Genomic DNA, 21,665 nt, shown 5'->3' with positions numbered 1-21,665 from the left:
AAGAAAGAGGGAACATGGGGGTGCATTATATGAGCCCTATCCCTTCGTCAGAATCTCCACGTCACATGTAATAATTGGGTTCTAATGTATCGTCCATATGAATGTCATTAGTTTGATAATGTTTCCACTTTTTTTTTTTTTCTACAGGGGATGACATTATAAAGCAGCCATTAGCACTTGCTTATTATTCATAGTAACTCAGTAATTCGGCGGGTATATACCAGGCATCTAGTCAGTACTTGTCTATATTCATCAAGGATTATATTTACACTATAACCTCATCAGCATTAAGTGAAATGTTATTCTTAGAAAGTGTTGGGTGCAGGATATTTCAGTCTGTTGGAGCGAATATTAAACACTGCTGTACCTACACCAATCAGCCATTATTAGAAAACCACCTGCCTAATATGGTGTAGGTCCATCTTGTGCCACTCGAACTGCTCAGACCCATCAAGACATCAACTGCAGAAGATCTCTGGAGCTGTTGTGTGGAATCTGGTACCAAGGTGTTAGTGGAGGAGCATTGAAAGGGGGATTTCTGTTGGCTCTATACAAGTAAGTCAAAATATTTTAGTCAAAACAAATAATTCCCTACCAATTGTACACTGGGGATGTGACCATTAGGACCCCCCACTGATCCCAAGAACACGGGTCCTGTTTCTTCCCAATGAATAACATGATACCAATTTCTTCATCTCTTTGGGACAGCCAGAGATAATGGAAGGCTGAGCTCTACTTCCTATCAGCCTTCCCATAGAGATGACTGGAGCAGTAGTGCAAATGCAGGAGTCCTGTTCTGATGATGGCGGGGTCAGGATAGGTGATAAGTGTCAGAGCAGTGGGGGATGGCTGCTGGGATAGATGAGAAACTTAGGAAAAGGATGGACGGCGCTCCAAATGATTTCTTTATTTTGTGTATTTTATTACAACATATCAGACTCCATGTATGATAAGAAGCCGCAGTGTAACGTCACTAAATCATAGAGTTCGATAAGCAACGTTTCTGTCCGAGACCCAAGATCAGTATCTTTACATTTTTTCTTGATAATTTTAGTGTAGTAGAAACATATTGACTTGGACATCCCTGTCCTTAAGGTTTGTTCATAGAACACTTTTGCCTTTACCCTTCCTCTGGGTTAGGTCTCAGGGTTAAAAAGGCAACACTTAATGCCTGGACTACCTAACCCTCCACCCCTTCTTCTCCGCCCTCTTCCTTTCCTCCCTCCCTTCTTCCTCACCCCTATTCTTTTTTCTCTTCTCTTTTACAGGTATTGCCTTCCCGAGAAATGGCCAGACTTCAGTTGTGCTCCCTGAACATCAGAGGCTTCAACGTCCCGTAGATGAAGACCCAGGTACTCTACAACATGCACAAACTAAGTGTTGACATCCTACTACTACAGGAAACCTAATGTAAGATAATCCTTTAATAGTCCCCCAATGGGGAAATTCAGTGTGATACAGTATCATGGATAGTAAAGTATATAGCAAGAGAGAAACACATACAAGCTCATAGCAGATAGAGAGATACTAGGAGTGATAGCAACTAAAAAGAAAAGATAATTCAGGATTACTTAGTTCTCTGTGCGAAGTGATGTTGATAATACAGATAACATGTGATAGTTACTTTAGTAGGTAATAAGATCTCATGCTCACAGCTCAATATCTTGCATCAGTTCGATATCTTACATCAGCGCTATGGCTACTTAACCACAAAATGCCCCCAAAATGCACCATCTTTCATTGCAAGCCCTCCTCCTTTCTTCTTACCGCTGTCACGTCTGAAGCCATCCAGGGAGACAGGGTGTTGATTATTCCTCCATACTATCTGCCTCTCTTGCCATGCTTCCTTAACACGTGGGGGGAAAGGGCGGGAGGTTGGTAACAAAGGCTGTAACAAAGCCTTCACGTTCACAGGAAAAAGAAATCCAGTCAGCCGACTGCAGGCAACTTCCAAGCATAAACAATAGACCCTGAAAGATTTCCTTTGATAGAAAGTGCCCACAATAGTAAACAAATCTGGGCATGTCTGTGATGTCTGTTGGCTTAAAACTAGTTGATTGGCTGTTCAGTAGTCAATCAACCAGCTTTAGGTATGAGCCGAACTTGAACTTCAGTGCACCAAAACGTTCACCAAACGTTCATCACCTTTCTTGATTATCCCCGATCATTCTAGAGGTGATTGGGGCGAGACTCTTATCCCCAGCCTTTAAAACACCCAGCATGCACAGTGGCGATTTTACAAGGCACTACAAACTTTTTCACCATCACGAATGTGACAAGACCCCTCTCCCGATACAATGTGAAGCACTAAAGAGCGTGAGCAGGACTTTTCATTCAACAAGGTGCCGACTTACTCAAATACAAAAACTTGAAACCTCCCATAAACGCAACAGGGAATCACCGGTGGACCTACTGACAGACAGATGCAAAGTGAAAGACTGTTTAGACACCAAATATGAAGAACACAAAAGCACTAAAAGGATCCATTATGAGTTCACTAACAAGTGCGGCAGCTCTCTGGAAAATTTTCTCCATCCATGGAAGCCCACTGAGTTTTTTTTCTTACATCAAAAACGACACTGAAGTATCCCTGTCCCACCCTGAAGCTATTGTTCAACCTTTCTGAGACTACAAATCTCTACAATCTTAGAGACCCCCACTAAGATTTACGACTGCAATAGATGCAAAACAGGATTGACGATTATATGTGAATTCTCTGATGTTTAACAAGTTCTGATTTAGAGATAAAACGTTTCCCACATTCCGGGCATGAATATGGCTTCTCTCCTGTGTGAATTCTTTGATGTTCAACAAGATGTGATTTCTGAGTAAAACATTTCCCACATTCTGTGCAGAAAAATGGTCTCTCCCCTGTGTGAATTCTCTTATGTCTAACAAGAATTGATAGCTGGGTAAAAAATTTCCCACATTCTGGGCACGAATACGGCTTCTCCCCAGTGTGAGTTCTTTTATGTTCAACAAGATTTGATTTGCGAGTAAAACATTTCCCACATTCTGGGCATGAATATGGCTTCTCTCCTGTATGAATTTTTTGATGTTCAACAAGAGTTGATTTAAGAATAAAACATTTCCCACATTCTGGGCATGAATATGGCTTCTCTCCTGTATGAATTTTTTGATGTTCAACAACATGTGATTTATGAGTAAAACACTTCCCACATTCTGGGCATGAAAATGGTTTCTCCCCTGTGTGAATTTTTTGATGTTGAACAAGATTTGATTTGTGAGAAAAAGATTTTCTACATTCTGGGCATGAATAAGGCTTCTCCCCTGTGTGAATTCTCCGATGTATAACAACATCTGATTTACCCATAAAACATTTTCCACAATCTGGGCATGAATAAGGCTTCTCCCCTTTGTGAGTTTTTTGATGTTCAACAACACTTGATTTCTGATTAAAACATATCCCACATTCTGGGCATGAATATGGCTTCTCTCCTGTGTAAATTCTCTGATGTATAACATCTCTATTGCATCTTTCATTTTGCTTAACAGATTGTGATGAATTGGAAGAGAGACCTTTCTCCTGAAGGGCTGAGGGTATATCTGGGGTAATGACATGTTCTTCATATGGATCTTGTGTGATACCATGATCCTCTGCTTTATAATCTGTAGATATCAGATGTCCCTCTGAGCTCCTGGTACAGTCATCTGACAAGAAGAAAACTGATGTTACTATTTTTGAATAACATAACCTTATAAGTATATTCCCCACTGAGCTGCCGCTGCCTGAGACGCTTCAGACCGTGTGAAGAAGTGAAGTCAGTGGCACAGGCAGCAAACGACAGCAGCGCGGCCTACTTCATTAGTATTCACTGTGCTGAGACGGAGGTCAGTGATAGTGAATAGTAATGAAGCGGGACAGGAGACGCCACCACTGCTCTAGGTCACTGTAGAGGTGAACACAATCCATGGCTGCTTAAATATGGCCACTTATGTGGAATAATACTGTAGGATGCCATAAATCTTACTGTATTACACCCCATACACACAATAGAATCCAAACCACATCTGCTGGATTTCTCAGCCTAAACTCAGCGCGGATCTGCTGTCCCATACAGTATGTAGTAGGGTCTGTGGAGTCACAAGGAAGCAGGGACTCCTAGCGTCATAGATCACTAAGATACGGAGAGTCCTGGTGTGTGGACAGAGTTCAGGCTGGGAAATGTGACTGATGTACAGACCAGATTTTCTAGTCCGGATTCCATAGTGTGATTGGGGTCTAAGGTGAGGTTTACACAGTGACATTTGTAGAAGCTGCTTCAGGAAATCAGAAGAAGAATTTTTCCACTTTACCAAATCAGCCCCCGAATCTCCATCAGATTCCTTACTGGCCAGGCCGGATTTTCCACCTCCCATTTATTTCCATAGAGCTCTGAGGTGGAATCTGCCTGAAGATCGAGCAGGAGGATTATTTTTCCGCTACCTGAAATAATCTGCTATATAATTCTGGTAAATTCTTTCCCTTCACGAGGACTGACAGCCGGTGAGGAAGAAATTTGCCTCGTTCACATCGATGTCAAGTCCATATTCCTGCTGTCCGTTCTATTCTATACTACATTTATTACCCCCTATAGCGGTATCACATTTAGATTCAGGTATTATTAGTATTTTACCTGAATCGGGGAACAACAAATAGTCTAAACAATGTCTGAATAGAATCAGTGACCCTTCTGTGCTTTATATAGTGGTGACTCCTCACCTGGGCGGGTCCCTGTAGGAATGTCCTCCTCACACTCCTCATCACCACTCACATAGGGCTCTTCCTTTATTCTCATAGATATAGCATTCATGTCGCTCACATCTTTATCCTGATGGAAAATCTGTGAAACAAATAATGTAAAAGTCACCAGACAAATGGGGAAGTCACAGAGAATGTTCTAGATCATTAATCCGCATGAAGATGAAAGATGTCCTGACAGTAGCTGCAGGTCTGTGAGAAGCCGGATAAACATATTAGATGGCGGCTCAATGACACCGCCCATGTATATAACCATATAATACTGCTGGATACAACAAGACTGACCACAAGGACTTCACAGCCCGTCTACACATCATAGGGAATATCTCCATCTACCTGATCATCCTGTGGAAGAAGAGGACTGGGACATCTCTCCGGTGTTGTCCTCTTACTGGATCTACCTGTAGGAAACACAGACAGGAACTGAATTCATTCTGGACATACAAATAATGGAAGTCCATGTGTATATAGTCATGTCTATTACCTGCTGATGTGAGGGGCTGGTGGTCCTCCATCATCACCTCCTTGTACAGATCCTTGTGTCCTTCTAAATACTCCCACTCCTCCATGGAGAAATAGACAGCGACATCCTGACACCTTATAGGAACCTGACAACACAATGATACAGTCATCACCCCGACCCCTCCAGTTACTGTATAATGTCCCAGCATTCCCAGCAGTGTCACCTCTCCAGTCAGCAGCTCCAGTATCTTGTTGGTGAGTTCTAGGATCTTCTGTCCATTGATCTCCTCCTGTATCAGGGGGTGAGGTGGAGGCCCCGGGATCGGGCTCAGGGTTCCTCCATATCCATCATACACTGGGACCTCACAGCGCCCACTAGAGGTCTTCTTCACAACTGTGTAATCCTGGTTATGGGGAGACACATTAATAAATCTCACTACATACATGTCCAGAGTCCATCACCTCTCCAGTCATATCATCTGTTATTACTATAGATAAGAATGATGTCATGATGACATCATCAGAATCTCTCACCTCTCCAGTCATTTCATCTGTTATTACTATAGACAAGAATGATATAATGTGGGGGACGTGGCTAAGCACTTGACATGGCTGGACGCATCTAAGCACAGCTCCAACTAGAGCCTACTTATCCTGAACTGATCCTATTCCTGGAGCCCCAGGGCCTCCTATCGCCTGGGACACAATTCTGGGGTAGTCCCTCGACCTGGAGGCCTCCTGTGGTATCACCCACGGCATCCTGTGGTCCTGACAGTGTTGCAGCCTACCTTTGCTTTCATAACTACATTGTCAGCTTTCTTCTGGAGGTTCTGCTTATAATCCAAAGACGACTGTTACATGCATTATTGGATTGTTGAGTTACTGTTGCTTCCAATTTTTTATCCGTTTTGGCGACCTGGCGTATCATCTACTATTTAATTTTCTGCACCTCTTTGGAGACTTTGCTTATAATCCCTGATGGGACTGTGCTGGTCTGGGGGGCTCTGAGGAAAGAAGGCTTCCCAGATTGCTAAACTTCACTCCATCCTCCGTCATCATACCCACTCTTACAGTACGCAGGAAGAGCGGTCATCGACTCTCAAAAATGAGTCACCCGCAGCCGGCCTCCATTTCTGACTGCCTGAGGGGTTTCACCGGAGCTGCCCCTCCCTCCACGCCTTCGTCACCTGAGGTGTTCCCTACAGATCTACCAGAGGAGGATGCCGAGCCCACCTTGATACAGGTACTACACAACTATTGGAGGCAATCCAGGCCAGCACTTCATCCTTAACTGGGAAAATCAAGGAGGTAAAAATAGACCTTGGCCTGATCTGCCAGGACTTCCAAACTTTGCAGGGTAGGGTGTGCAAAGTGGAGGACCGAGTTTCTCAGATGGTGGACACTGTTCATCCTCTTCCTGCCGAGATTGAAGATTTGGAGAGGACAGCTAGTCTCTGGACTTAACGTGTGGATGACATGGAAAACAGACTGAGAAGTAATAATTTATGGATTCTGGGCTTCCCGGAGTGGGTGGAGAGTACTGACCCCTGTACCTTTGTGGAGAAGTGGCTGTGGGACACCTTGCCGGATTCCCACTTCTCGCCTATGTTTGCAGTAGAATGAGCTCATAGGGTTCCAGCTAGGCTGCCTCCTCAGGATGCGCCTCCTTGTCCCTTGTTGGCCCACCTGATCAATAGTACGGACCGAGATACTGTACTAAGGGCAGCAGGTCAGGTCAGTGAGATTAAACATAACGGATCTGCAGTAGCGATCTTTCCGGATTTCTCAGCTGCTCTTCAAAAGACCCAAGCATCCTTTGTGACCATGAAAAGAAAGCTCTGTGAAAGGGCTATACAATATTCCATGGTTTATCCTGCTAGACTTGGCTTCATCCATGATGACAGGTCTTAGTTCTTCACCTCACCTAAGGATGTGGAAGACTGGTTTCTCTTTTTTGTCTCGATCTCTGTGGCGTTGATCCTGAGGACATGTAGGTGAGAGGTCCAGATGGACCACAAACACGAACTCACATTTTGCGGGTTGATCTCAGTCTCATATATATTAGTTTTTGACCATATGTTGCTTTACTGTTATATGATACCAGGATATCATGTTGCTCTAGTTGTCGCTAGACAACTTGGCCCTGACATGATGGCTCACCAATGCTCCTTGTCTTATGAACGAGACATTTCCAGATATTCTTGAATCCCCTCAGTATGTATCGTCCGCAGCTAATCAAACTCATTCAGATCTTTATCCATAATCAATGCTACCTAACCCCTTCCCGCCTACATAAAATGGGACGACTGCCCCATCCAGGTTGCTTCAGGTGTCCTTGTCCACAGTCGGACTTTTGGCATATGATTTGGATGTGTCCGATCATTCAGGAATTTTGGAAAGAGGTTGTGGATCTCCTGGCGGAAGTCCTTGCTCAGCCTATCCCATTTACTCCAGAGGTCTGCCTATTTGGCATATTGGATGAGGAACTGTGGCAGCACCACGTTCGGATCTTCCTAAGAGAAGCTTTATTTCATGCCAGAAAAGCCCTTGCGTTGAGATGGATGTCTCCGAGACCTCCATCAGTATCTCTGTGGCGGAAACTCGTTGATTCTGTTTTCCCATTTAAACAAGTTATATACAAAAAGGATGGGGTGTCCCCAGAAGTTCCACATGGTGCAGCTCTCCTGTAACTCAATATAAAGCCCCCTTGCTTCAAACTGCCTTAAATTCAATTACGCCGTGAGGGTTGGAGGACCGCCTGGAGTATCCTCAGCCTCTCGCACTCTTATGATGGACCTTTGCCAAGGTGTTTATTGTTATGAGTTTCGTCCATTCATTTGAAGATTTGAGTATACGGGTTATATTATCTATGTCTTACTTTCTTGTCTTCCATTTTATTATGCCTACTTGATGGGCTTATCTTGTGATGGGTTGCGCCCTATTTGGGGCGGCGATGTGGCATTTTAAGTTTATTTTATGTTCATGTTTTTGTTTTTCTTTCCTATCAGTATTTCTTTTTTTTAGTATGGGAGGAAATCCACGCAAACACAGAGAAAACATACAAACTCCTTGCAGATGTTGTTCCTGGCGGGATTCGAACCAAGGACTCCAGCGCTGCAAGTGTGCAGTGCTAACCACTGAGCCACCGTGTTGCCCCCTGTTCATGTCTTTTATACATACACTTGCTCTTTGTGTTAACTGACTTGTTTTATTCTGTACTGTAAAAACAATTTTCAATATAACTAGTTTATAAAAAGAATGATGTAATGACATCATCAGAATCTCTCACCTCTCCAGTAAGCTGGTAGATGATCTCTAGGGTGAGCTTTAATAGACTTTCCGCCATCTTGTTCCTGTCTCTTTCCATCCTTGATGGATCAATCAGGAATATTCTCTTCTATAGAAGATACTGAGAGGATTCTATATTGTAGGAACCTGAATGGAGAGAAGATGAGACAATGTAATCACTACACGGAATCCCATGGAATAAATAGAAGAGTTGAGTCCCATTATTATCACCACCTCCTACTTCTGACGTCGGCAGCGTGTAGCTCAGGAAGGGAGTGACTTGTTGTGGGCCGGCTTGGTGGGTATATAAGGGGTGTGATAGGCTGAACAGAATCTCATTGTTGTCTCGGGTAAAGGGGGCGATTTATCAGAGTTTCAAATTGGATGATTATTGGCTGTGGGGCCAAGGGTGACAGTATTTCTCCAACAGCGCAGGTTGTGAACTGTTTGTGCGCTGCTTTGGTGAAAGTGTATTGTGAGTGGAGAAATGGCACCATTGGGTATAACCAACATGGAAACTGTGTAGAATTGCGCGCAATTGCTCTATTTTCTAAAGAAAAACAACAGTAACAGTGTAATTGGGTTACAGAATATAAGGAGGACACTGGTGTTTACTGAAATTAATCAATTACAGGTAGATTGTCAAAGAAATCATATAAGTGGGGGGGAGGGAGAATTTCTGCACTGTGCTCTGAGACTAACTGCTACGTTTTGCACAGAATTCAACAGACACTGGACAGAAAACATTTTCTTTGCCAATAGCCTAACTTTGTTAAGTAATTTTTGTAAGAACAATATATTAGGAGATAGCTGTACAGAGTTAGTGTAGAGTGACATACCTGCAGCTATGTTTAAAGTCCCAACATCCACTGTATTATTATGGTACATGTCAAGAGGGGTTCATGGTTACTATTAGAAATGAGTTGTGTGATAGGCTGAACAGAATCTCATTGGGAGTATTTGACCAGCCTCAAGCGTACTGGCTGAGGGGTGTTCAGTGCTGCCCGGGGTGTTGCAACACAAATTGGATCTGGAAGAAGCAAAACCTGATGCCGAACAGCCCAGGAGGCTCCAGCAGCTCTAGTAGAATGAGCCGTGCTACCCACTAAGGAGGGGAAGAAACCCTCAAGAAGGTGAGGAAGAGTCCAAAGATACGGAGCTGACACTTGTAAAGATGACACTGACTTTCTCTGCAGCTTCAGTCACAACAAGTGATGGTTCGTCCATTGATCTCTTGGAACAGCCACAACTGTCACAGATAGATCTCCCACATTTCTGTCTGGACTACAATCTACTGGCCATAGAGGTGAAGACACTCGGCCCCTGATATTACCAGCACACTGGAACTAACTGTACAGTCCTCCCTGACCCTGACAGAAGAGGAAGTATTACAGCCTAGTACGCAACGTGCAACAAAAAGTTATCTGTAGGACATTATAGTGTGTGGGGGCCACGAGAAGGACATTATAGTGCAGTGGTTCTTAACCAGGGTTCAATCAAACCCTAGGCCCTATAAACGGTTCATTTTGTGTACCAGTAAAAAAACATATACCTATGTCTTGAATTTGGAAAAAAATCATATTTGATTTATCACTAGAGAAGGGTTCGGTACCTCAAACAAGGTTAAGAACCACTGTTATAGTGTGTGTGGGCCACAGGGAGGATATTATAGTGTGTGGGGGCCCCGAGGAGGACATTATAGTGTGGGGGCCCTGAGGAGGACATTATAGTGTGTGGGGGCCACAAGGAGGACATTATAGTGTGTGGGGGCCACAAGGAGGACATTATAGTGTGTGTGGGTCATGAGGAGGCCATTATAGTGTGTGGGGCCCCGAGGAGGACATTATAGTGTGTGGGGGCCACAGGGAGGACATTATAGTGTGTGGGGGCCACTGAATGTATGAGAAGGGCTGAGAGCGAGCACTTACCTCCTCGGGTACAGCAGCCGTCTGCTCACAGGACCTGTGATGATGTCATAGGTGTGGGAGGAGTCAAGGAGTCACATGATCAGGTCCTGCTGTTATGCCTTTGTCTGTGCAGAAGATACTAAATCCTAGTGAGCTAAAGGACCTGTGATGATGTCACCTATGTGGGAGGAGTCACAGAATCACATGACCATATATTGGAAATCTCTGCAGAGCAGTCTGTGTGTGACGTGTATGTAGCAGAGCTGTGTGTGTGTGTGATGTCATGTGTATGTAGCAGAGCTGTGTGTGTGTGATGTGTATATAGCAGAGCTGTGTGTGTGTGTGATGTCATGTGTATGTAGCAGAGCTGTGTGTGTGATGTGTATGTACCTTAGATCTTTCTTCCTTGCTCCTTCTATATATAATAACGCCCCCCTCCCCTCCTGATAATATTTGTCTATGGATGAGTACTGTGAGAAGAGGGAGGGGGCGTTCCTCTCCGCTCACACTGTACAGTGCTATAGGCACTGATGTGAAGAAGGACGTTCCTGACAGACTGTCAGAAACACCCTTCTGACTGTGAAGAGCTACAGTACCGGTATCGATAACTCTTCACCCGGGGCACAGTTTGGGAAAGCTGACAGAGCGCTGGGTGAAGAGCTATGACCAGATGTATTCTAGTAGCCGGGTGAACAAGTCTTTTAGCCCACTAGATTGTAATATAATGTTATTTATACAGTGAGATGGCTGCCATAGAAAAAGCAAAAACTCTCTATCAGAAATGCTGTTTTTTGTCTCCTCACCTTTTACTGTGTCCAGGCTGTTCTTGGAATTGCAGCTCAGCCTCAGTCACTTGAATAGGAGTGAACTGTAACCAGGCCATGTGATCAGCTGATTTGTGAGTTGGGGTCAGTGTCATATCGCCGATATGTGAGGGGGAGGGGCCCGGTGTCCTACCACTGATACGTGAGGAGGCCCGGTGTCATACCGCTGCTATAATATTGATGACCTATCTGTACCCTGCCTCCTTTCCAGAAAGTGCTAATAGTGGCGTAAAAGAGGCTATTTGCACAAAAACTGTTTTAAAAAAATATTGCAAACCCAGAGTTTTGCAACTTTTTTTTTTCTCATAAGCACAAGGGGTTGATGAATTTCCCAGTGTGTTCGAAGCAAGAAAAAAATAGAGTAAAGACACACACTGACGTGGACCAAACTGTGGTGACCAGATTATTGGGGGAGGGGAGCAATCTCCAATATGGCTGGTCTTGTGGGGTGTTCATGGTATATTTTACTTATTACCTACCAAAAGTGTTCCAAGGAAGGACAACCAATGAACCAGCAACGGGGTCATGGGAACCTAAAGCTCATCAATATGAAGAGTGAAGGCTCGCCCGCTTGGTGAGAAGACCGCAGAGAAAACCCCTGGAGCACAAGCTGCTGTAACGTGTGTCGGCTGGGCTGTATTCAAAGCTTTTTTGGGGGGGCCTGAAACATAGCAGCAATCCACAGCAATTACAAGTTCATATAGCTGGAAAAAGCCTTGAATTTTTTTGGGGGGGCCTGAAACATAGCCAGAATCCACAGCAATTACAAGTTCATATAGCTGGAAAAAGCTTTGAATTTTTTTGGGGAGGCCTGAAAAATAGCAGCAATCCACAGCAATTACAAGTTCATATAGCTGGAAAAAAAACTTGAATTTTGTTGCTTCTTGAAAAATTGCAGCAATCCACTGCAGTTACTTCTTGCTATATACGTGCAAAGCAGCTTTTCAGGCTGTGTAACCCCAAAACAAGGATACAGGGCAATTAGGTCAGGCCATGTACGCTCAATCCAGATATTCAGGGTGTCGGCTGGGCTGTATTCACACCATGTTGCCTGTTTCAATTAAAGGTATTCTATCATTAAAATCAAATTTTTTCTCGATTACACGTAGGAATAGCCTTAAGAAAGGCTATTCTTCTCCTACCTTTAGATGTCTTCTCGTCGCCGCCATTCGGTAGAAATCATGGTTTTCGTCTGTATGCAAATGAGTTCTCTCGCAGAGCTCAAACAGCACTGGGGGCGTCCATCATAATTGAATGATGGAACAGTAAAAGATGGCCTGGTCATCAAAACCCTCTATAAAAAAAATCTTAAAGGGAATGTCTCTCCCACCTTGTTTCCCAATAGAGGCCACCATCTATAGTATAGAGGATAAATACTTGATCATGGGGTCTGAACACTGAGACTCCCACTTATCCCAAGAATGGGAGATTCATTTCCCCTCCTGCGCATTAAGGCATGACTGATAGTGGAGGGCGGTCTCTGTCCCCTATTCCGCTTGAAAAATGCAAAGAAAAATCCTACAAGCAGCACTTTTCTCTCCATATGACTCGTGCAGAAAGTACATGGACCCGATTATAGCCTATGGAGTTCGTGTGATTTTATTGCTCATTGCTTTTTAATGCGTTCAATATTCCATTGGGGGAGGGGGGGCCCGAGCAGACTCCACGAACGGAATACCGGATACAGATGTGAACCAGGCCTTAGCTAATGCATCATGGGATGTGTAGGCTGACTCGCACTCTCTCTCTTTCACTACCTCCCCCTCCCTGTCTCTCTAGTTATCCTGCCCACTACTAGACCTTCCCAACTAACTTAGGCCAAAGCCCCCACCCCATCATACTTATCTCTCTTTTACTTCCAGACTTCCTCCAGCGAGACAGCTCCTCCCTCTTTTCTGACTCAACAACAACAGCATCAGAGGCTATTGCTCCCACGCCTGGGCAGTAGAAGTGGATTGTCAGCAAAGAGGGAGGAGTCATCCCGCAGGAGGAGATCTGGAAGGAAGAGAGGGAGGGATGGAGGGAGAAGGGGGGAGTAGTTCTGACATTCCATTTCCGGAAAGTCACCAGAAACGTCCCTGCGGTGGTCACATGACCGCTCCAGGGATATTAGTAAATATATATTTTTGATAAATTCTATAATTTAGAAAGTAGTCGGGGGGGGGGGGGTGTTTATATAAGTGTAGGAATTACATTTTATCCTGGACCATTCCTTTAATGTTTGCAGGATAAATTGTTCTTCATAAGGGCTGGTTCACAAAGAGTTTCTTGCAGGCGGATTTTGACGCGGAATCCAGTGGTGGCTCAGTGGTTAGCACTGCAGCCTTGCAGCGCTGAGTCCTAGGTTCAAATCCTGCCAAGGGCAACATCTGCAAGGAGTTTGTATGTTCTCCCCGTGTTGTGGGTTTCCTCCCACTCACCAAAGACATACTGATAGGGACTGTAGATTGTGAGCCCTATATAGGACAGTGACTGACAATATCTGTAAAGCGCTGCGGAATATGGTGTTGCTATATAAGTAAGCATAATAAATAAATACATAATCCACCTCAAAATCCACCTGCAAAAAAGGCTCACTTTTTTTTGTCCCGTTAGCAAGAAAAAGAAGTGACATGCCCTTTCTTCCCACGGCGAGAGACTCACTCCTGATTAGGCCCACTCATTCGGGCAGTGCAGCGGCATCCCGTCACAGCTAGCTGCTCGGAGCGTTCACGCGGAAGAAAAGGTTTCCACCATGTGAACTTACCCTAAGGGCCCCTTCATACGGCGTAAATATGTCTAAATGAGCGGCGCGCTTACACCGCGTGAAGGGGCCCTAAAGGTGCCATTTATTATTCTGTACAATGAACTGTGAAGCTGGAAAAAAATTCAGTAGTTGGTTGAATTTGAGAAAAACTGCATTTGTGTGACTTGCTCATTCCCCGCTCTTGCTGTCTCTTCCCTCCATCTTACCTCACAGTCTCCTTTCCCTGAAGACTTCTCTTCCTGTGTAACTCCGCACTGTCCTGAATAGCTCCGCCCACACCAGAGCCTGATCACATGGTCGTGATGTCATCACAGGTCCTTTAGCCCACAAGGATTTATCATCTACCAGGAGGTAAGTGCTCGCTCTCATCCCTTCTCATACAGTCGCTCCCGGTCGCTCCTCCCCCTATAACTCGGCTCCAGTCTCCTCACTAGTGGCCGCTCTAGATTGGAGTTGCTGGAGGGAGAAGCTGCTGGAACCAACTGCAATGTAGACTGTTCAGTACTGAGGTGACTAGAATGGAGAGATTACAGGAGCTGCCCCAGAAAGCCCCAATCTATTCCCCTCAGTACAGGAGCAGCCAGAGGGGAGTCTATAGGGAGGGACATGGTCCGGGTGTATTCTGTAGTTACTAGAGATGAGCAAACGCCGTTGGATCGAATAGGTATTCGATCAAATATCATGGCGTTCGATGTATTCGTTCACAATCGAATACCAGGCCGCATACGCAGTAAAAATTCGTATCCCCTCCCACCTTCCCTGGCGCGTTTTTTGTACCAATAACTGTGCAGGGGAGGTGGGACGGGAACTACGACAACGGAGGCAGTGAAAAAAAATTGAAAAAGCCCATTGGCTCCCAAAAACATGTGACCTCCCATTTATAAGAACGGCCGCCGCCCTATTCGCCATTTTTGCTGTCAGACATAGGAAGAGAAAGACATCTGCTGAGGGATAGATAGAGATTAGCTTCAGATAGGCAGGGAAAAACTAAAGAAGAAAACCAACAGCTCTTCTCTTCTATAGAGCTGGAAAAAGCCTTGAATTTTTTTATTTTTTTTTGGGGGGGGGGGGGCCTGAAAAATAGCAGCAATCCACAACAATTACAAGTTCATGTAGCTGGAAAAAGCCTTGAATTCTGCGGGGGCCTGAAACATAGCCAGAATCCACAGCAGTGACTAGTTCATATAGAGCTGGAAAAAGCCTTGATTTTTTTTTTTTTTTTTTTTCAATTCAGTGCCGTTACTTCTTGCAAAGCAGCTTTTCAGGCTGTGTAACCCCAAAACAAGGATACAGAGCAATTAGATCAGGCTATGTACACTCAATCCAGATATCCAGGGTGTGTAACCCCAAAACCTAGGTGGGAGACCCAGAAATTCAGTCAGGCTATATCACCTCAATCCAATTTTTTAGACCCCAGTCTATGCCTCTGCTTCTAGCCACCTTTTTTGTTGATTTAGCGTCCCTCCACATCTACACTGCTTTACTCGCTAGACATTACCCCTGTCCATGTCGGTGGCCTCCTCGTCTACCAACTCCTCTTCCAATTGCTCACTGTCCCCTTACTGCAAACCGCACATAAACACAGCTCGGCCCTGGTCTGTGTTGTACCCTGCACCGTTTAACGCAGCTGCCATATCCGAAATTGTGATGAGCGCATGCTAATGTTTCGTGTCCAGTGGAAAGGATGGGATAGGATTTCACATAAGTCTGCCACCCATGGAAACTCATGGTGCAGAAACTGAGGGAGCTGACTTTGATGAACCCTTGGGTTTTGGAGATGGAACTCCATCAAAGGTCTCTGCAGCTCACACACCCTGCTCAACATATGGTATCTAGGGTTTCAGCGTGTGGGGACATCGCACAACAGCCGGTGTTCTGGCAGATGGAGGTGTAGCTGGAGTGTTTTGAGGCTAGCAGTGGCTCCTGTACACTTGCGAAAGTGGGAGCACAAGCGCCGCACTTTCACTAGTAGCTCGTGTACATTTGGGTATGTTTTCAAAAAACGTTGCGCCACTAAGTTAGACGTGGGCCAGGCATGGAACGTGTTGCAGGCTGGCAAGCTCCAGAGCCGCTACCAGGTTTCTGCCATTATCACACATGACAAACATGTCTGGCCCCAGGTGCCGCAGGGAAAAACACATTGCCATCTCAGCCAGGATGGCATCCCTGACCTCGGAGGCAGTGTGCTGTCTGTCCCCCAAGCTGATGAGCTTCAGCTCGGACTGCTGACGTCTCTCCACGCCAGTAGCTGTTGGTGATTCAATGGCAGAGGAGGAGGAGGGTGGAGTTTCAGCACTCCTTCCAGGAATATTGGGGCGGGGAGACAAAGCAGGCCACCAAAGAATCTTGTGTCTTACTTGAAGAAGAGACCATCTTAATCTGACTGCTGGTTGCTTGTGCTACAGCATTTGGAGTTGGGTCTGTCAGCCTTGTGATGAACTCCTCATTCTGGATCCCATTACTTTCAACATCTCAGCGGGATGATGATGGTGAAGCTTTGTTAAATCTGTTGTCGGAAGGGAAAGTGGTTTCTGATCTACATCTAAAGTACTAGAGCATGTTGTTTGGACTATTAACCCCTGATCAGAACCCTGTAGAGGTAATGTAGAGTCCCATATTAGAGGACCATTACCGGTAGTAGTGGTTTCAGCCAATTATCCACCTTTGTGGCCCTCTAAATAAAAGTTACCCCCAGGACTTGATGCCAAAATGTTATCAATTTCACAATCCAAATCAAGGTCAATGTCTGGATCCTCAGTCCAATCCACTGCATCAATCCAACACAATGAGAGTGATGGTTCGGGAACCACTGTTTTAGGGGCAAAGAGTTTTAAAGGGGCTAACACTCTGCTGGTGCAAGACTCTACTCACCCAAAGGGCCTAAAACTCTGCTGGTAGCTCAGCTTAAGGGCCTGTAACTTAATTTGGAAGGGGTCACGTTAAGGGCTAGAAAAGTGAATTTTGGAAGGTCTTACCACATCACACACACACACAATGACAGTTCAGTACTGTTGGATTTCCCATTGCCTATTCCATCTGTGGTTGTCATGGGCAACATGATTTAAAAGGGTGCTTGTTAATGTTTCTTTAGCTTAAATTTGGGTTTGTGTCCATCCATTTGGGGAGTAAAGAAGGTTTCCAAGTATTTTCCCCACTTTGATAGAGGTTTTTTTGAATGTGGAAAGTGTTTAGTTGTTAGGCTGTGATAGTGGGGTAATACAGGGACTTTGGTGTGTTAGATGCCCCCAGACATGCTTCCTCTGCTGTCCCAGTTGCATTGCAGAGGTGTTGGCATCATTTGCTGAGGTGTCATAGTGACTTGGTGACCCTCCTGAGTTGAATGGTGGGATCCCCTGAAACGAAGCATTTTCTCCCATAGACTATAATGGGATTCGATATTCGTTCGAATAGTCCAATATTGAACGGCTATTCAAAACAAATATCCAATATTTTACTGTTCGCTCATCTCTAGTAGTTACTATAGGTAGGTCCATGGTCTCGGTGTATTTTGTAGTTACTATAGGTAGGTCCATGGTCTGTATTCTGTAGTTACTATAGGTAGGTCCATGGTCTCGGTGTATTCTGTAGTTACTATAGGTAGGTCCATGGTCTGGGTGTATTCTGTAGTTACTATAGGTAGGTCCATGGTCTGGGTGTATTCTGTAGTTACTATAGGTAGGTCCATGGTCTCTGTGTATTTTGTAGTTACTATAGGTAGGTCCATGGTCTGGGTGTATTCTGTAGTTACTATAGGTAGGTCCATGGTCTGGGTGTATTCTGTAGTTACTATGGGTAGGTTCATGGTCTGGGTGTATTCTGTAGTTACTATAGGTAGGTCCATGGTCTGGGTGTATTCTGTAGTTACTATAGGTAGGTCCATGGTCTTTGTGTATTCTGTAGTTACTATAGGTAGGTCCATGGTCTGGGTGTATTCTGTAGTTACTATAGGTAGGTTCATGGTCTGGGTGTACTCTGTAGTTACTATAGGTAGGTTCATGGTCTGGGTGTATTCTGTAGTTACTATAGGTAGGTCCATGGTCTGGGTGTATTCTGTAGTTACTATAGGTAGGTCCATGGTCTGGGTATACTCTGTAGTTACTATAGGTAGGTCCATGGTCTGGGTGTATTCTGTAGTTACTATAGGTAGGTCCATGGTCTGGGTGTATTCTGTAGTTACTATAGGTAGGTCCATGGTCTGGGTGTATTCTGTAGTTACTATAGGTAGGTCCATGGTCTGGATGTATTCTGTAGTTACTATAGGTAGGTTCATGGTCTGGGTGTATTCTGTAGTTACTATAGGTAGGTCCATGATCTGGGTGTATTCTGTACAGGTTAGTCGATATAGGGCCTATATCTTATAATTAGCTCCGACTACAGTAATATTACTAAAGAATATATATACAGTCCTATGAAAAAGTTTGGGCACCCCTATTAATCTTAATCATTTTTAGTTCTAAATATTTTGGTATTTGCAACAGCCATTTCAGTTTGATATATCTAATAACTGATGGACACAGTAATATTTCAGGATTGAAATGAGGTTTATTGTACTAACAGAAAATGTGCAATATGCATTAAACCAAAATTTGACCGGTGCAAAAGTATGGGCACCTCAACAGAAAAGTGACATTAATATTTAGTAGATCCTCCTTTTGCAAAGATAACAGCCTCTAGTCGCTTCCTGTAGCTTTTAATCAGTTCCTGGATCCTGGATAAAGGTATTTTGGACAAACAATTCAAGTTCAGTTAAGTTAGATGGTCGCCGAGCATGGACAGCCCGCTTCAAATCATCCCACAGATGTTCAATGATATTCAGGTCTGGGGACTGGGATGGCCATTCCAGAACATTGTAATTGTTCCTCTGCATGAATGCCTGAGGATTTGGAGCAGTGTTTTGGATCATTGTCTTGCTGAAATATCCATCCCCGGCGTAACTTCAACTTCGTCACTGATTCTTGAACATTATTCTCAAGAATCTGCTGATACTGAGTGGAATCCATGCGACCCTCAACTTTAACAAGATTCCCGGTGCCGGCATTGGCCACACAGCCCCAAAGCATGATGGAACCTCCACCAAATTTTACAGTGGGTAGCATGTGTTTTTCTTGGAATGCTGTTTCTTTTTGGACGCCATGCATAACGCCTTTTTTTATAACCAAACAACTCAATCTTTGTTTCCAAAATGAAGTTGGCTTCTCCAAATGTGCTTTTGCATACCTCAGGCAACTCTATTTGTGGCGTACGTGCAGAAACGGCTTCTTTCTCATCACTCTCCCATACAGCTTCTCCTTGTGCAAAGTGCGCTGTATAGTTGACCGATGCACAGTGACACCATCTGCAGCAAGATGATGCTGCAGCTCTTTGGAGGTGGTCTGTGGATTGTCCTGGACTGTTCTCACCATTCTTCTTCTCTGCCTTTCTGATATTTTTCTTGGCCTGCCACTTCTGGGCTTAACAAGAACTGTCCCTGTGGTCTTCCATTTCCTTACTATGTTCCTCACAGTGGAAACTGACAGGTTAAATCTCTGAGACAACGTTTTGTCTCCTTCCCCTGAACAACTATGTTGAACAATCTTTGTTTTCAGATCATTTGAGAGCGGGCTGTCCATGTTCGGCGACCATCAAACTTAACTGAACTTGAATTGTTTTGTAGAAAGAAATGGTCCAAAATCCCTTCATCCAGGATCTAGGAACTGATTAAAAGCTACAGGAAGCGACTAGAGGCTGTTATCTTTGCAAAAGGAGGATGTACTAAATATTAATGTCACTTTTCTGTTGAGGTGCCCATACTTTTGCACCGGTCAAATTTTGGTTTAATGCATATTGCGCATTTTCTGTTAGTACAATAAACCTCATTTCAATCCTGAAATATTACTGTGTCCATCAGTTATTAGATATATCAAACTGAAATGGCTGCTGCAAACACCAAAATATTTAGAACTAAAAATGATTAAGATTAATAGGGGTGCCCAAACTTTTTCATAGGACTGTATATATATATATATATATATATATATATATACACATTTTTAACAATATATATTTTAGTGAAATAGAACCATCTGTACAATCCTCATTATCCATTTTTTTAAAAATAAGAAAAAACAAAAATCACCTCCAGTGTTTATCAGTGTAGTCTATCAACTCACTCACACTTACCTGTCCTGGTCTAGTATTACCTGCTCTCATGGAATAAACCAGCCATGGCCTCTCATGTGATGGGGTTACTAGAGTAAAGCTAGCATCACATGTGCGCCAGGTTCTACGTTTTTTAAATCCGTCATGTGACCCGAATGATCAAGAGCAAGAAAAACCGCGGTTACTCAGGGACACCAGCGGACCCCCTTGACATAATGGGGTCAGCCGATTCCATACTGAAAGGGGCAGAGAGAACAATCCTCTGGATAGTACCTCAGGATAGGCCATCAGTATTAGATGTGCGGGAGGGGGGGGGGGGGTCCCTGGAGATCTGCGGTGCTGTACAAACTGTAGTGGTGAGTGTAGCTACTGCTGTGATGCGCAGCACTGCAATTTCCAAAACTGTCATGGTGTTGGAAATCTCAGCATGCCAATTATACCCCAGGACACACCGGCGGCTTCCATATTGGTATAATTGAAGCAGAAAGTCCACAGAGGAAACCTGTGCAAAGCACTACAGGAAGAACCCCGATGCGTTGCTGTTTTCCAACTGTTTTTTTATTTATGCAGGTGTTATGTGGGGCCTTAATCACAGTCCTATCAAGCTTGTGATTAACCCCTTCATGTGTAATCAGCAAGTCAATTACTTAGATGGAATCACTGTCTGCAGGAGTTCGGGGAGTTAGTGGTAAATACAGCTCACCAGGCACACTGGGTGGTCTTTGGGGGGCACATTGTATTAATGAATATATGGGGGAGGGGGGGGGGGGAGAACACAGACAGCCTGCTATACAAATAGCGGCCCTAATCTTCCTAAGGGTTGCACCTGCTATACAGGGAGAGTATAGTGACCCTAACATTTGTTAGAATTGCTAACTCATGCTCTAGAAAGGGTTAATTGCAGTCATAACCTGACCACAACTAAACCCAAGTGCAGGAGTCACAGTCAAGGGTTTACATTCGGTTATGACACACAGACAAGTAATGTCTTAAAGGGGCTCTATCACTGGGAAAAGTCATTTTTAACTAATCACATTTTTGCATAGGCTTTAGAAAGTCTATTCCACACTTACCTTTTGTATGTAGATTGCCTCAGTGGTTTCTGAATAAGTCCGTTTTTATTCATATGCTAATTAGACTGGTGCACGATACATCGTGCACTCCTCTGCTGTTGTTTCCTATGCACAGGCTGCTGCTGATGATGATGACTCAGCTTCCTGTTTACTTCTTCACACATAGAAGATAATAGAAGAGAGGAGGCTGCTGGGAACTTCCTGAGCTGGCTGGAGGCTCATTAGCATATGAATGAAAACGGACTTATTCAGACACCACTGAGGCAATCTACATACAAAAGGTAAGTGTGGAATAGCAATTCTAAAGCCTATTCAAGCATGTGTTTAGATAAAAATGACTTTTCCCAGTGATAGAGCCCCTTTAAGATTCGCCCCTTTCTAGTGCAGGGTCTCCTCTTTTTCTGAAGGAGTCCCTGCATTGTGGGTAACCTTTTCATACAGCAACGAGCTTCAGTTTGGTGCTAG

General features: G+C 44.3%; 3 protein-coding genes across 3 annotated transcripts in view; 1 reads left to right on the top strand and 2 right to left on the bottom strand.

Moving 5' to 3' along the window:
* LOC142191151 (uncharacterized) overlaps nucleotides 1-21,665 on the top strand; it is a 1,229,165-nt gene that overhangs the window by 1,164,734 nt on the left and 42,766 nt on the right. The gene's annotated exons all lie outside the window — the stretch shown is intronic.
* Nucleotides 2,189-4,032, bottom strand: LOC142207614 (uncharacterized). Its single transcript, XM_075276692.1, has 2 exons — nucleotides 4,028-4,032; nucleotides 2,189-3,758 (listed from the first exon to the last, which is right to left on the bottom strand). The coding sequence occupies exons 1-2, from the start codon at nucleotides 4,030-4,032 to the stop codon at nucleotides 2,702-2,704; spliced, it is 1,062 nt and encodes a 353-aa protein (XP_075132793.1). The 3' UTR covers nucleotides 2,189-2,701.
* Nucleotides 4,997-8,866, bottom strand: LOC142190554 (gastrula zinc finger protein XlCGF66.1-like). The gene is made up of 3 exons (XM_075262300.1): nucleotides 8,514-8,866; nucleotides 5,247-5,628; nucleotides 4,997-5,163 (listed from the first exon to the last, which is right to left on the bottom strand). Exons 1-3 carry the CDS (start codon nucleotides 8,589-8,591, stop codon nucleotides 5,069-5,071), a joined length of 555 nt encoding a protein of 184 aa, XP_075118401.1. The 5' UTR covers nucleotides 8,592-8,866; the 3' UTR covers nucleotides 4,997-5,068.

Source organism: Leptodactylus fuscus, chromosome 1 (assembly GCF_031893055.1).
Source record: "Leptodactylus fuscus isolate aLepFus1 chromosome 1, aLepFus1.hap2, whole genome shotgun sequence".
In the NCBI taxonomy this organism is placed as follows: domain Eukaryota; kingdom Metazoa; phylum Chordata; class Amphibia; order Anura; family Leptodactylidae; genus Leptodactylus; species Leptodactylus fuscus.
The sequence above is the reverse complement of the archived record's forward strand: the minus strand, read 5'-3'. Positions and strand labels throughout refer to the sequence as shown.